General features: G+C 53.9%; 5 protein-coding genes across 5 annotated transcripts; 2 read left to right on the forward strand and 3 right to left on the reverse strand.

Annotated features, from left to right (window-relative positions):
* Positions 1–1,292: 1,292 nt before the first annotated feature.
* MYCGRDRAFT_57654 (uncharacterized protein) lies at positions 1,293–2,621 on the reverse strand (the record flags this gene model as incomplete). Its single annotated transcript, XM_003853501.1, has 4 exons — positions 1,293–1,716; positions 1,779–2,128; positions 2,249–2,382; positions 2,441–2,621. Coding segments are annotated over 4 exons (1,086 nt in total), but the record flags the coding sequence as incomplete, so codon positions are not given.
* Positions 2,622–4,248: 1,627 nt separating this feature from the next.
* MYCGRDRAFT_70762 (uncharacterized protein) lies at positions 4,249–5,673 on the reverse strand (the record flags this gene model as incomplete). Its single annotated transcript, XM_003853500.1, has 2 exons — positions 4,249–5,518; positions 5,594–5,673. The coding sequence occupies 2 exons, from the start codon at positions 5,671–5,673 to the stop codon at positions 4,249–4,251; spliced, it is 1,350 nt and encodes a 449-aa protein (XP_003853548.1).
* Positions 5,674–5,915: 242 nt separating this feature from the next.
* Positions 5,916–9,181, forward strand: MYCGRDRAFT_108979 (uncharacterized protein; the record flags this gene model as incomplete). The annotated part of the gene is made up of 3 exons (XM_003852816.1): positions 5,916–7,707; positions 7,764–7,952; positions 8,006–9,181. The coding sequence occupies 3 exons, from the start codon at positions 6,064–6,066 to the stop codon at positions 8,915–8,917; spliced, it is 2,745 nt and encodes a 914-aa protein (XP_003852864.1).
* Positions 9,182–9,230: 49 nt separating this feature from the next.
* On the reverse strand, positions 9,231–9,419 carry MYCGRDRAFT_29521 (uncharacterized protein; the record flags this gene model as incomplete). Its single annotated transcript, XM_003853499.1, has 1 exon — positions 9,231–9,419. A coding segment is annotated over one exon (189 nt), but the record flags the coding sequence as incomplete, so codon positions are not given.
* A 3,722-nt stretch (positions 9,420–13,141) lies between these two features.
* On the forward strand, positions 13,142–15,354 carry MYCGRDRAFT_80321 (uncharacterized protein; the record flags this gene model as incomplete). Its single annotated transcript, XM_003852817.1, has 6 exons — positions 13,142–14,155; positions 14,210–14,323; positions 14,378–14,485; positions 14,541–14,741; positions 14,796–14,861; positions 14,916–15,354. A coding segment is annotated over one exon (362 nt), but the record flags the coding sequence as incomplete, so codon positions are not given.
* Between the last annotated feature and the right edge of the window lie 254 nt (positions 15,355–15,608).

Here is a 15,608-nt window from a genome sequence, read left to right on the forward strand (position 1 = left end):
ACAAGGTTTTTGCCAGGGTTCACGCCCAGCCGCCAGCCATGTGATCGGCAGCCCTACATGAGGTATCTTACTACGAGACAGGAGGTATGCCTTGTGTAGCACTCGAGAAAATATGGCGGATAGCTTAACATTAGGTACAGCGCAGCCATTACCAGCCGACGGCGCATTGTTTCAGTAGCTCGAACTTATCTGTTCGCTACAGGGTACGCATGGCGATTTGGCTTTGTGATATGATTGATAAGTCGCTGTCCGAGATGTCTTGAAATACATTGCTGCATTGTACGTATCGAGCTCGTACCGATCTGCTCCTCGGAACGGGCCTGCGCTGCTGGCTGCGCAGGTTTGTGCTGACCAGCTGGTGTCTCACTCATCCATTCTCATCGTTGTCTCGAGGCGACCTTCGCGTACGCTCTTGGTCATGGTCGCCGTGGTTCATGGCCCTCGTTATTAATATCATGCTCATCATCGTCATCGAGATCCACGGACCTGAGTCTCGCGGCCATGTCCCGAAGGTCTGGTCCTGAGCGTTGCGAAACATCGCTCTGTACGTCTCCTCCCTCGGCTGTGACAGACGAACGGTTTGGGGACTGTGCACCAGCTATGGCCGACGCACGATTCGGATTCCTTGGCGGGAGCTTGGGTGGGAGCCTCTTAGGAACCTCGACAAGCCGTATCTTGGACACAACTTGTGTCGTTGCTGGTTGTACATTCTGAACGGAGTGGATCACTGGCTCATCGATGATCCGCATGTCGTCATCATCATCGTCTTCGTCGCCGTCGTACTCGTCGTCGGTGCGGTTACGGTCGTCGTCCTTGAATATCCTTGGAGCTCCGGCTACCGGCGAAGGTGTCTCGGGCGGAGTGGAGTAGCCGTTCCTGGTGAGGCTCGGCGGTGTCTGGCTGTCGTCGAGTCTCTTCGGACTTATTTCCCGCAAGTTCGGTCCGTCCTCTTGAATCCGCCTATCGTCGGGCTTCCCCCGTCCGAATTTTTTTCTATGGTGCTGATCTTCAAGAGTTTCCTTCTTGACAACGTTTTGGTGCACATGCGCCGTCGCCAGGATTTTATCCTCTGGGACGTCCTGCATTGGCGTGTGGATGCTGGATATGCTATTCTTACTACTGTGCGGACCGAAGATGCCCAGACCGGTGCTCCGCCGAGATGACAATGTAGGGGAGTCCAGCAAATCGGTCTGTGTTGATGAGTCTGCCATCGTCACAGGCGACCGCACTGGCTTGAATTCCATAGAGGTTCTGAGGGAGATCGGCGTTCGCGGGCCCGGAATCGTTGCGCTGCTGGCACGCCAGCTGCTCCGTGTGGTGCTAACCGGCCGAGACGAGCGCCCATCCTGGCTATTCCGCGCGAACAGGCTATGTATCGGACTGGATGGGCTCGGTTGGAAAGAGAATTGCTCCCAGCTCGCACGTTTCTGTGTGCCACTTTCTCGTAGACTCATACCCTCACGTTCCAGAGCAAGCACTCCATATGGGTCAGGGTCGTCTCTATCAGGGACACCGAAGACGTTGGGGTCTTCAATTTCGTAATCGGCCGGAGGCGCCTCATTGGGAATCATGGATTTGTCGTAATCTGTATCGCCCTGCGCCGACTTGATCGTTTCCATTAACCTTCTGACTTCGTAGGGTGGGTGCCGAACATTTCCTGCGAGGATCTCTTTGACTGGAAGTTCTTGTCCGTAGAACCGCTCATTCTCGTCGCACCTTGAATAGCGAATGCATGTCAGTAGACGTTTCAGGCGCGGAGACTGAGAACAATTGCTTACCGCTCAATGACAATAGTGCCATCGATCTGGACTCCCGCGTAGAAGCCACGAGACTTCATGTACGTGAAAACAGGCGCTTGACGCTTGTGTACCTCGGTCTCCAGTACTCCGCCGATCCCCACCGGTCCCGCTACAACGCTGACCTCACCGCCGAGCGTACATCGCACCTTGCTGAACGCCTCTAATGCTTCAACTGTGTTCAGCACTAATACGCAGTCATATATGTCGACGCCAACCAGGAAACCCAGTCCAGCTGTGTGGAGCATTATTCCTGACGGCGGAGACCAACTCCCGTCTTCCTTTCTGGCAACAAGGACTCCACTGCCACCTGCACCAGAAATCCAGAGGCCCTGCAGACCAAAGGGTACATCGATCAGCGATATGTAGACAACGAGGGACACAAGCCAAGCCTAACATGGCGGCCGAGACGATTTCGAGCGCCACATGACTTATGCCTTTCATTGACCTACCGTTCTCATCGTTGTGAAGATTGCGAGGCCCTTGCAATTGCGTATGACCTCCTCCGGGATCTTCTTGACGACCCTCTGCTTTTGCTTCGGACCGTCCACTGGTTGTACTTCTTCTTCGGTATAGAATCCATCCTCTGATGCAAGTCAGCCCCTGACCCCAACATGTGTGACCCTCATGGCTTCTCGTCTTACTGCAAAAGCTCTTGAGAATCCTAGCCGCTTTGTCGCTCTCCTTGTCCAAAGTCGTCGGCCAGAAAGCCTCACTACCCAGCTTATTGCTCAGCTTGTTCACCGGCGCTCCTAGTTTGTCCAAGGCTCTCCATCCGGAATCGAATCCCTTCTTCGATCCTGTCTTGACCCGCTGCCACATGGTAATGTCTCAGCCCTGTACCCACTGGAGTGGCTGTTGTCCTGGCTCACGCTCTTTAATTGCCGGCAGCGTCGTCGTCGGATTATCGCATGTTCATGTTGGTCCCTTTGAATGCCTGTGGAAGATGCGTAGAAAATGATCGCCTCGAGTGGCGCCGGCGGCTCCGTCGGATGGTTGTGTTGCCCTCTTCAGCGCGCAGCCTGACCTCCGGCTGGAAGCGGTAGTCGAGGAGATACGTCACCTGTCAGGTAGATCCTGGTGCAGATCCGGGGGAACTGCCGGGATCGACGGATTAGTCAATGCTTGCAGGGCAGACCACAGGACCGTCAACATAAGGTATGTCGATGGGACATTCTTGCTTCGAACATGAGAGGAGAATATCAGGAGAATATCAGTGAGCGATGACATGTAAATTTGCCTCTCCTAGGCTCGCCAGAAGCTAAGATTAACAGGCAGGTGCGGTTTACGCTACCGTTCTTCAGGTTTCAGTCTCGACAAACCCTCGGGACCTAAAGCATTGGAACCTGTTTCATCGTCCACGTATCCCTCTCGCAAACTGCCTGATATCACCCTTGTCTTCGCCGATGATTGCTCAACACTACGCAAAAGTCTTCTTGCTGACGATGAACAGCTCCTTGCGTTTCGCGGAGAGCAGAGTCCCTGTGGCCGAGTCAGCCTGGATTATTTCCCCTCGAAGTTCAAACATGCATTAAACTTACCGGCCCAGACACTCAACGGCAACCTCACGCCCGCAACGTTCTGCTCGTCATTCATCTTCGGTCCCTGAGCATCGGCCTGAGCAGTCGTGACGAGGTCCTTGTGGTAGACGTCGACGGTCAAGGCACCACGAGGAATCGTCTTGGTACTCAACTGAAGATCAGGATCTGCGCGCAAGTCAGCGCAAAGGTCGTCGTGCATCGTAGACTCGGAGAGAACTTACGGCTGGCCATAATGTCCTCGAGTTCTTTGCGTGTGATGACGGCCATGGCTTTGTCGACCACTGGCTCGCCCTCGGCGCGAAAGTGGTAGACCAGGACTTTCTCGTCGGTGGCTTGCATTTTGGTATAAGGTCTGATTGGAAATGATGAATCGAGTTGTGAGTCCCTCGAAGCAGGTCCGCCTGAGGAAGTGGTATAGTCGTCGTTGATAGACAAAGAATCGCCAGATGCGGATTCTAATTGAGATTGATGAATGGATTCTGCTTTGAACAAGGAGATGCCTGCTTCTGGCTTGTCGCTCAAAGAAAGAGCAGTCCATTGAGCAGGTAGAGTCTCGTGAATTGGTGTGCCGGTGAATGCGTCCGTGAATGGCAGCTCAAATTCGACATCGGACTCGAGTACTGGTGAGCATACGCATGAGCCAGGGCATGGAATGCCTGGCGGACGGTAGCAGTCACACAAATGTGTTTCCCTCGCCAATGAACTGTACCTTGGATGACGGTCGTACCGTATCTTGCGAAAGACCCTCAGAACACTTCGCTGTACGCTTGCCAGTTTGACCGCCCTGCGATCCTGTACACTTGCTTGCACCCCAGATTGAATGCCCTTTTTTAAGCTACCGTTTAATTTTTTGTGCGCGGTGGAGCAACGTAGGAGCACGCATGTGGAGTCTTCAATTCGTTTCCTCATGCTCAATATCTCCCAGATCGATGCCTATCTCTGCTTCGCTCCCTGTGGCGATCATCTCTTCTCCGCTCATCCCTTCCGCCTCGTCGATCATCCCTGCGATCATCATCATACCTCTCGCGTCGCGGACTTCGGGAACGCTTCCTTTCTCTGCCTCCGCCGTCTTCATCCGGGTCGTCTGGCTTTGCTCTCTTGTCAAAGACATAGTCGTAGTGTCGACTGCGACCATCCTTGCCACGATCATCCGAACGGTACTGCTTCCTCTGCTGCAAGCTGTCGATACCACCAAATCCGCCTCTCGATCGTGCCGTTTTGGAATTGGTGTTGTTGCGCCAGTCGGCGGACAATTTCGACACACTTTGTGAAAAATCCACATGAATGCGGTGATCGTCGATCAACACGCCTTGCATCTTGAAGTATGCTCGCTCGCAATCTTCCTTGTTCGCGAATTCGATGAAGGCATATTGAAGGCTGTCTCCGGTCTTCTTGTCTCGTATGACCTCGCACGACAAGATCTTGCCGAACCTCGAAAAGATCAATTCGAGGTCTTCGTCGCGCGTCACAGGATTCAGCTTGCAGACGAAGAGTATCTGCTCCGGTGGGGTGACATCGGCAAATGGCAAGTCGCCGATCAGTTCCAACGTCAGTGCTTGAGCTCGCGCTTCGCGTTCTCTCCTTAGTTTCTCCAGTTGCTCAGGATCTGTATTTTCTTGAAGGACCTCGTCGTGAGCGATCCGTACAGTGGCTCGCTGCTCAGCAGACGGAGGCGGACTCGAAGGAGGCTCCACGAGGCCGGCAGGATCATCGTATGGATCGTCCAGAACAACCGTATGTAATATCCGAATGTCTTGCAATGGCCGTCCGTTTTGATCGACAAACGCCGAATTGATCTTCTCAAGTGCGTCAAATCCTTCCACAACCTCTCCGAATATGGCTGCTTTTCCATCGAGCTGGTCCAGATTGTCACCCAGCGTGATGATGAATTGACTGCTCGCCAGTCGTTCGTCCGGATTGACTTTTGATGCCGTGGTTGCCATGCTCACTCTGCCTCGATCTGTGTGTTTCCTCTTACTCGAGAACTCCGGCTTGAACGTCCTCTTCTCCGGCCGTGATGTGCGCTTCGTAACGCCATCGGGCAAGCCCCATATTGAAGATCCGCCATCGCTGTCCTTGGATTCAGGTCCGATTGGGTCGCCGGTTTGGAAGGAGAAGCTAGGTTGTACGTTGTAGATTGGCGAGTAGTTATAGTACTTGATCTTGCAAAGCTTCAGGAAACTGTGAGCACACAATGGAATCTTAGCAATTTGATCAGCCTTCACAATGGCAGGTAGCGATGGTATGCAGACTTACTTTTCGCAACACGTCGGAGCGTCTTGTACGAACAGATCGATAGTGATGTCGCCGGCGGAGGTCTCCAAGAGGACCGACATCTTGAGCCGCGACAGTGAGATGCTTCCGTGAGTGAATGGTAGATGTCGACTGCCTTGGTCAGATGTTAAAATGAATCCGCGTCGCCGGCTGAAGCTCGGCAGAATCATGAGCTTGCGACTGTGGATCGCGTCTCGACCTTCACGTCTTCACCTTTCTCGACAAACCAAAAGTCAACAATCATGGCGCCTCGACCTCCTTCGACGCCGAATGCGCGCTCAATGCGTAGCAATGTGCCATCTACGACACCGGCCGGTGTTCCACCCACATGGCTTACAGACAAGTCAAACACTCCAGCTGGACCTCCTCCTCCATCAATACTGGGGAGCTCATTCAATCCATCCGATCACACCTTTGGCCGAAAAGCGACCTTCCAACCAAACAGCTTCTCCATGCCCGAAGATGACTCCGACGAGGACGATGATGATGCAGAGTATGAGCAAGAGTACGGACATGAGGAAGACAACATGGATGAGGACGATCGCACCTTTCGAAGTTCCTTGCCAACCACAAGTCCGCGAGGGTTAAAGAGAAGTCGGGACGGTCGTATACGCGGACCTAGTAGCTTTGCGAGCATTGCTCGTAGCATGACGAGCAATCACCAAGCAAGCGAGCTGAGCGACAAGGACAACATCATCAGCCAAAGCGAAGCTTTACTGTCGGAGCTAGATGCACGGGTACGGCGTCAGCCAAATCAGGCCGACAGCATCTTGACCGAAACTTCGGCACAGCTTACCAAGCTATGGAGTCGCGACGCGGATACTGCTACCAAGCAAGGCGAGATGGGTCCTCAGTCTGACGATGCTTTCACGAATGCCAACTATCTCGCCTCACTTCTCCTCCAAATGCATCACCCGCATACTGCCAACGCTCGAGTAATCGCCCGGGGTCAGCGACCATCCGCCATGGCTGCGCGCCCACAGCACGCCACCACAATACCCAAAGGCTTGCTCGACTGGCTGAACACATACCACCAGCCATTTCCGGACGATTACAACGACGTCCATCTCCACCAGCCTGCACCAAGCGCGCACGAAACGTTCTGGGATGTCGTATATGCGTCTACCTTGCGTGGTAAATTGAGTCGCGCGATTCAGCTTTTGAAGGACGCGCGGTGGGAACACGCCGCGACGGCGTTGGACGATGGCGCGCCTGAGCCCGGGTACGAGGGCCACCAATTGTTGAATACAGAAGCGGTTATCGCGACCTGTATCCGCACGATTGAAAGCTGTCCGGGATATGCGCACAATGATTGGGACGTCAAGGGCATGGAGTGGACTATTTTTCGTCAACGGACGAGCTCAGCGATGCAGAATTTGGACGCTGTAGCCGGTAGCAATAGGATGGATGAGTCGCAAGCAGGCGACAATGTGTTTCAGCGCAGCCAACGTGGGAGTGCACTTAGCTTGTCAAGCGCGAGTCGAAGAGCCGAGAGCAAAGTTCCGTGGAGCATCCATCAGAACCTCAAATTGCTATATGGAATTCTTCTGGGCACCACGGACGAAGTTTTGATGACTGCCCAAGACTGGCTCGAGGCCTCGATATACTTGACGATCTGGTGGGACGGTACTGATGAGGGTCCTCCGGAAGCCAGTCTCAATCGGAGCAGTATGCGGAAGAGCACAGCACAGAAGACTCGTGAGGTCGACGTTGCCCCACTCGCAGCGTATCGAAAGCGGCTGGAAGATGCATTCGCGCTTGTTACGGAGAACCCGGACGACACCGTGTTCACCGTGAATACTATGGATCCAGTGCAGGTCGGTCTCGCGTGCATAATGGACGACAGTGTTGGGAATGTTGTGCGGATATTACGACGATTCAGCATGCCAATCGCCATTTCAGTCATGGAGATTGCTGCGCTGGGCAACTGGCTGCCTTTGCTTCATCCCAGGAGCAGCAGTGACTTGCTGGGCCAAGGATTCTCTAAGGAAGATCTCCTTGTGCTCTCCCATGCGCCTGTTGAGACGAATCCTGATGGTCTTGATCGCGATGAATATCTTGGTGAATATGCCGAAGCGCTGGCGAAGAAGACGAGGGTATGTTGATTTGATCAGGCGGCCTCCAGCATTCATCACTGACAAAAGTATGGCAGATCGGCGAGAGCGAAGGGTGGGAACTAGCCGTTGCTGTTCTCAATCGTCTGGATCAGGCCGAAGATGCCAAGCAGAGGATAGCGAGTCTATTTGACAGGATCGAGCTCACAGACGATGCGCGTGTCGATAAGCTGCTCAATGTATGCGACGAGCTGGGTCAGACTGAGCAGCTGCGCGATATAGCAGAGGTAAGATGCAGTCTTTGACATTCGAGAAGTGATTTGCTGACGTTCTATTGCAGCGTTATGCGGACTCCCTGGCGGAAAGCACAAACTCATACGGCCTGGCTCTAATATACTATGCTCGCGCCCATGCCTCCGCAAAGCTGAAGGATACTCTTGGCCTCCTCACATCACTGTGCCTCCTCCATTCTGCCTCCATGCCGGCTCAAAACAACATTGATCCCAAACTGGAAGATCTCATCGGCAAAGATCGCACAGCACTTCGAGAGCTTGCGCAGACAGACATGGAAGCCGCCACCCTTCTCTCTTCTCATCTCAGCGGATATGCCACATTGCGCAAATTTTACGATCTGCGCGACCAAGACTTGGCTCCCGTTCCACCCAAGCAATCACTCAAATCACTGACACGCCGCCGTGAGGCCGCCGCGGCTCTGTACGTGGTCGTCAAAAGCGCCGCTGACTGCATCCCTGGAGGCCTCTTCGATCCGGAAGTGGAGACTGTCATTCCTGCCGAGGGTCTCCTCGCCTTGTTGGCCGAGACATTACCATTACTCGGAGGTGGTCAACGAATATTCTCGGAGAACCACATTTTCGGTCTGCTCGGTGTGCTGGAAGACTTTGTGGCGTCGCCAGGCCGGATTCGCGAGAATGCAGACTCACTGCTTGCCGCGAGTCTGGCGGCATGGCGAGATGCCGCTAGCACAGTTTCGGGCCGTACCAGGAAGAAGAAGAATGATCTCTCGAAGAGCGTGAGCAGTAGCTGGGATGTGCTGTCGGCCAACAGTGTGATGTTGCAAAGCCAGGGCTTGAATGGCGCGGACGCGACACTGCAGCGAGCTTGGGACTGGAGGCAAGGATTGACTGGGATTGGCAACGATGCGAATATTGATGGCGAGACGATTGTGGGTCTTGTCCGAGAGGCGCTCGTCCGAGAAGTCGCGAGTGGGTGGAGTGGGAGCTTGAACTGGTAGGAGATGTGCTCGTGAAATTCCGAAACAGATCCTTGTGATCTTGAAACAGCTCCAAGGCTCACTCAATGTGTCCGACTTCACGCTCTCGAAACACTTTTACTCCGCCGATTTCTCTTGCGACTCGATCGTCTCGAACCTTTTCGATTCAACGATTGCTCCACAACCCACCTCCTTTCAACTTCTTTGTTGCTCAACCCGCCGTTCAGGAGATCCCTCGAGTAAAGCATTGGCTTGGGGCCACCGGGATATTTCCCTTTGCGAGCCTGGGCGCCATTAGTGAGATGTGCACATAATGGCAGGCCGCCGACCTACCAACCTTCTTCCTTCGATGGAAATACACACAGCTGACGTAGAAGCCGTGTACGTGAGATGGAATTACCGCAAGCAGGAAAAAGATGCAGTTCAGCATACAGTCGTAATTCAGGCCGGTCAGCATCGCGACCGCGAAGGGTGGACAGAATATGTTCAGTAGGGTGATCCCGATGCGATAGCATATTGCCATCTTGGCTATGGCATGGAGGTGATGTCGAGGCCAAGTCGAAAATCCGGTGGGTCGAATTAATACTTTCTGCTTCGTGGCAACAGCAGACTGGTTTCAACTTTCGAACAGGCAAAATGCTTACCTTCACGACCTTGCAAGTCTGACATGTGATATCATTGGCATGGGTAGCTCAAGCTGTCATCGCTGTCATCGCCATGGTTTAGTGGCAGGGGTGCCATGCATTGTGTGTGACTTCAGTTCCTGTTCTGGTGCTTGCTAAAGGCTTGTATTCTTGATTTGATCAATCTGAACGAACGTTGTGTATCGAAGATTCAGCTTTGAAGTAAAGAACCTTCGTTTCCTGGCCGTACACATTGCAGTCGAAACGATCGATTATGACACGCAGGGGACCAATGGAACGACACCGCATCTCGCAGTACCAGCATGAGCGTATTCTTCCCGTCCAGCCATTGGAGGCATTGTGTGGCAGTCAAGACCTTCGGCAAGTACTGGCCACACGTTCCGTCGACTGTCGCGATTCCCCTTCACTCACTCAAACCCTAACCCTAACGTATAAGGTGGCCACGAGTGACTTGTTCTCCACCACACCATGCCCTCTTCATCGGACATGACGCGCCACAGTTGGAAATGCAGTCGGCAAGACGAGCTACATAGCACTCAGCAAGGCGTTGATTTCACTGACATACGAAGCCTTTCTGCCAAATGCTCCATGCGCCTCGAACGCCGTCCTACCTCACGAGATGTGCGCCCACGCAGCCTGTATCGCAACAACATCCGACATCTATGATACCGATTTGCTAGGACTAGGCTACAGGTATTTCTAAGCAAGCGTACAGCCAGATGGGCGATGTGCCTTTGAAGACGTCTCGTCTATACCTGTGGGCATACGAAGGCATCGTGCCAGCTTGTACGATGTGCGGATCCGTATCGCCGAATGTGCTTGTGCTTGTGGCAAGTCGTCAATTGATCACAGCGAACAGTGCGATCTATTGCAGGAACACGGACACGGTGGTTGAGGAAACCAATCGAAAAGACGCCCGGCCGTGGCTGTGTCAGGGCCGACCCAGAACGATGATACAATGCCCGTTGGACACGAAGCCGATCCCCGTTACAGAACGCCTGACTTTGATGCTCCAGTCCGATCATGATGATGACGGATCCACTTCGAAACGTCGACACGAGCTGCCTGCTATTAATGTTCACAGTGGCAAGCCCTGACGGACCGTCGGATGCCGTTTGACAAGACGGCAATAACGGAAGCCGTGTCAACCGTTCTTAAGCTGCCGCGTTGGGCCGTGGCGAGTTTGTTCGATCCCACACAAATGCTCTATTCCGGGCACCATCGAGAGAAGAAATTTCGCGGACCGTGCCAAAGACTACACCATCCACGTGATGACGACTTTCGAACCAGCGAAGGATCAGAGTTCATGTTTGGGAGACACACGACCAACGCCGCGGAAGATTCGCTCCGTTCGGGGTATACATTCCAATCGGTCGGGTAAGACATCGGGGTTCTGGACGATCGGAGCATTAATTGTCGGTGTTGCGTGAGACCTTCTCGGTCGCCGGGTGGCATCTTGCCATGAGATTCATTTCGCCACGTCCTGGAGCAGGACGTCTCGCATTGCCACAACGAGACGTTCTGTGAGCAGCTTTCTGCTTGCTATTATTATCGCGAGGTGGTATGCCCGGACGTAATCGCGTATAGCAGTCGTCAAATCGGTCTTGGCTCAACGCACCGTCCATCTAGAAGGATTCATCAATTGCGACATGGCGGAACTCTATTCCATTGGGGCTTGCCTGGCTCCGGCAGTCCATAGCCGAACACGTTGTTCCATCAACGCTGTACGTGGACGTTGTGAAGCCGTTGTCAACGGCTGCCACATGTCGCAATGGTTTGAACGTCATCTCATGATTGAGAAATGTTCAAGTCAGCATGGAAGAAGGGAAAGTTCTTCCTCTCAACAGAAATCTTGGGTACGGACAAGGATTATGACAGACCCACTGGGAGCTCCAGCTTTCTTGCATGTGAATACGAGAGCATGCATAGACTCCCGCCTCCTGGCCCAAAGAATGGTTGATTGGCTTACAGCTCAAGCTCCTTCTGGAGAAGTATCCTTTGACTTCAGTAGCTTTCTGTAAATGTGCATTGGACACGAGGTGACGTCTGTATGTGGACCAGATACCTTAAAAGCGTGTTCCAGGTTTGCCTAGTCGATGTACAGCGCACGGAAGTACCGTGTCGAAACGCCAAGCTCAGTTCCTCTATGCTTCCGCACCTCCGATTGATCTAAGCTGGGAGAAAACCATGCAGGTTTTCGATAGTCTTCGAGTCTGTAGATGAAGATGAGGAGAGCCCTATTGGGCGGGTCTCGGATCTTGAGGTCGAAGAGCATGGTGTCTCGGTTTCTCACTGCGATGCCATCAAGCTCGGCAAGGTGTCCGAAAAGCCATCCGCCAGGACATAAGCGAAAATCGAGATGCAGAGAATGGCAGGCATCATCAGCCTTGGCTTGGTACATACCTTAGGTCTGCTCGTGCTTGAAGAGGGCCACTGCCAACTTCCAGTGCAATACGTGGGTCGGCTCTGTTGACAAGGCGGAGGCCGCAGACCCGATCCCACACACCACATTTGTGTGTGTCAAGGTGGGTCTGCATTTTGCGTAGCTGTCATGGTCCGAGTCGTGGTTCGATGCAGGTACAAAAGACATGCACTGCAGTCCGCACTTCCCGCCAGGCGCCAGGGCGATATACGGGGCTGGCAATAATACATGCATGAAGAAGGCCCGCGGAAGAGCCTTCTGAGCTCCATCCTTCACATCCTTTTCGTACACAGTAGTCATCGGTCGCTCCGCGGGGTTTGCAGAAACAATGGATCCATATCGCGCTTCGCGTCTCGAGACGGAGGCTGGGCTGGGTTGCTGTGGATACTACGACCCATGTCCGTCTGGAACAGAACCGAGTAATGCACGACGTCCATGTACGACTGTCGCCACCGCCACAGAATGTCAGCATAATCGCAGCAGCACTTCGTTATTGACGAACGAGCATGGAGTGTGTAAGCGTGTGCCTGATGATCAATAATCCTGCGAGGGTGGCATCGGATGTGGATTGGTGTGAAATCCTCCTTACACGCTAGTCTTCTGGAACAGGTTAGGCGGAGTGCTATGAATACCAACGTCGGCTCGTGAGAAAAGCTTGGTCGCCCAACCTCACCTTCTGCCCGTCATCGCGCGGTGGTAGGGCGGTCCTGCATTCGCCTAAGGCCTCGCCCAACGATCGACGTCCTGTTGCAGTGTTGTGCCCGAAGGATGCTACGCCCAGAGACGTCGGCACACTACGGCCCTGATTACAGGCGTTCCCACGGTGGCACCGTCCCTCGCTCTGCTCTCCGACTGGCTCGAGGACCGTATTCTGTGAAGAAATTGAGTGGCCTGCATAGGTACGACCTTCGCTACGACTCGCTAGCCCGCATAGTTACCCTCTTCTTCTTCTTCCTTCGCGTCTCGTATGTCGAAGCGGGCAGGCGGCGACGCTATTGCTAAGCCGCTTGCTCCAACCTCCCGGAATAGGAACAGAAAGATCGTGATGGAAAGTCATCGTATTCTTCAATGACACACTATGGCAGCACTGGTGAGTGGATCCATTGTTTACCGTACCTGACAGGTATATGAGTGCCCTGCATCGTCTCCCTGTATCCTTCTCTTTTCCATCAAACTCAACAACATCTTCTTGACATCCATACAATCGTTTCAGTCCGATCTGCCTCGCTTAGATCTCGACTTGCTTACCGAAGACTCAATCACTTCAATCGACCTTCTTTGATCTATCATCAAGATGTACAAGTTCGCCTTCGCCGCCCTCGTTGGCGCTGTCACTGCCGCTCAGGCGCCTGCCTACGGCGAGACCCCTCCAACCTACCAGGCTCCATCTGCTCCCTCATACGGCAGCTCGGCCAACGCAACAAGCACGCACGAGTCTGCCACTGCTCCGGCGTACCACCCAGCACCATCTGAGTACCACCAGACCGTGCCAATCTACTCTGGCGAGACCTCCACCAAGAAATCTCCACCGAAGTACGAGACAACCACCAAGCCATACTATGTCCTTCCTCCTCCAGTCTACCAAACTCTCCCGGCCAATGGAACCGCCACGAAGACGCACCCTGCATCTTACACTACCAGCGCTCCAGCTTCTGACTGCGCCAAGGAATGCGTGAAGCAGTACCGCGCATGCCAGGTCGCCCCGGATGCCAACCAGTCTTTCTGCGCCTCCAAGCTTGCCGAGTGCGTCAAGTACAACCCATTCGACAACAGCGGCTCTTTCGTCACCCCAACTGCCTGCTCATCGGCTGTGAGCACTCCTCCGGCCTACACCACCACGACCGTCACCGAGATCGTGTCGACTCTTACTACCTACTGCCCTCAACCAACAACCTTCACCCACGGAACTCAGACGTACACCGTGACTTCGGCCACCACTTTGACCATTACGGACTGCCCTTGCACTCTCACCAAGACGACCAGCGTACCTGTCGCTCCAACCCACCCAGTCGTCGTCGTTCCATCTCCCAGCAAGCCGGTCGAGGTTCACCCCACACCGGTTGCCCCTAAGCCAGAGACTCCTAAGCCAGAGACCCCTCAGCCAGAGGCACCGAAGCCTACCAACGAGGTTCACCCAGCTCCGTCCGCCCCGGCGCCAGCACCGCCAGCCGGAACACCAGTCCAACAGATTCCGTGAGTTGCAATCAATCTTTGTCGTTCTTTGATCACCTGCTAACATCCACCAAGTGACGGCCAGATTCAGAACCCAGCATCTGCTCCAGCTCCAGCTCCGGCTCCGGCTCCATCTTCGGCAGCTCCGGCTCCAGCTCCGCCAGCCGGAACACCAGTCCAACAGATTCCGTGAGTTGCAATCAATCTTTGTCGTTCTTTGATCACCTGCTAACACCCACCAAGTGACGGCCAGATTCAGAACCCAGCCTCTGCTCCAGCTCCAGCACCGGCTCCATCTTCGGCAGCTCCGGCTCCAGCACCACCAGCCGGAACACCAGTCCAACAGATTCCGTGAGTTCCACATCTATCTTTGTCGTCCTCTGATCACCTGCTAACATCCACCAAGTGATGGCCAGATCCAGAACCCAGCCTCTGCTCCAGCTCCGGCTCCATCTTCGCCTGCTCCAGCTCCATCTTCGCCTGCTGCTCCCCCTGCATCGCCCGCTGCTCCTCCGGCCGCGCCCGTCGCCTGCCCTCCAGCTGAGACTGTTACCGTGACTGTCACTGCCCCAGCTGCGCCAGCTGGAACCCCAGTCCAGCAGATTCCGTAAGCCTCACTCTGTGTTCATCATTGTTTGACGACTTGCTGACATCCACAAAGCGACGGTCAGATCCAGAACCCAGCCAAGCCAGCCGAGACTCCCGCGAGCCCAATCCAACAGATCGGGTGAGTTTTGATCATACCCTATTCCATTTAGACCGACTGCTAACATCCACAAAGTGACGGTCAGATCCAGAACCCAGCCACCCCAGCCACTCAGGAGGCCGCTGTCTCTCCATCTTCCACCAGCCCAGCCGCCCCAGTCGAGTACACCGGTGCCGCCAACGCTTTGAGCGTCGGTGCCGCTGGTCTCGTCGCCGCTTTCGCGTTCATCAACGCCATCTAAGCGAACATGCTCGAGACTCAGCTCGAAAGAGCAGAGTAGCATTGCGATACGGCGTATTCTGAGCGATCCACTTGGATCGAAGTAATATGAAGGCAGGAAAGAAGAAGCATACCGGCCAGGGATTGGTCCATGGGTGCTTGTAATGAATTGCTCTGAGGGCGACAACCTCTTGGAGACGATTGATGAAGATATTGAACATTCTTGTGCATAGACACTCCTTATTGAGACAGATTTTTAGACACAGATACAGAGTACTCAGAGTACCATATTTACAACATCCTCTTTGCATTTTTCACTGAAATTGAACATGTTTTGTCCATTTGACCCATCATGTTTCGTTTGTCGCACGCTGCCTTTCGCTCGCATGTGCAAGTTGTATGTTAGTTGGTCCAGGTCTGACCGTGGATTCCGACCTTCCGGTGAGGTTGCTCCGGTGAGAGCATCCCATCTTGATCGTTCTAAGCATAATTGGAGGCTCTCGTGCTGTCACTCTCGGCGTTTCGATTCTGTCCGAGCAAGAACACGAG

This window comes from Zymoseptoria tritici, chromosome 4 (assembly GCF_000219625.1).
Source record: "Zymoseptoria tritici IPO323 chromosome 4, whole genome shotgun sequence".
Taxonomy (NCBI): Eukaryota; Fungi; Ascomycota; class Dothideomycetes; order Mycosphaerellales; family Mycosphaerellaceae; genus Zymoseptoria; species Zymoseptoria tritici.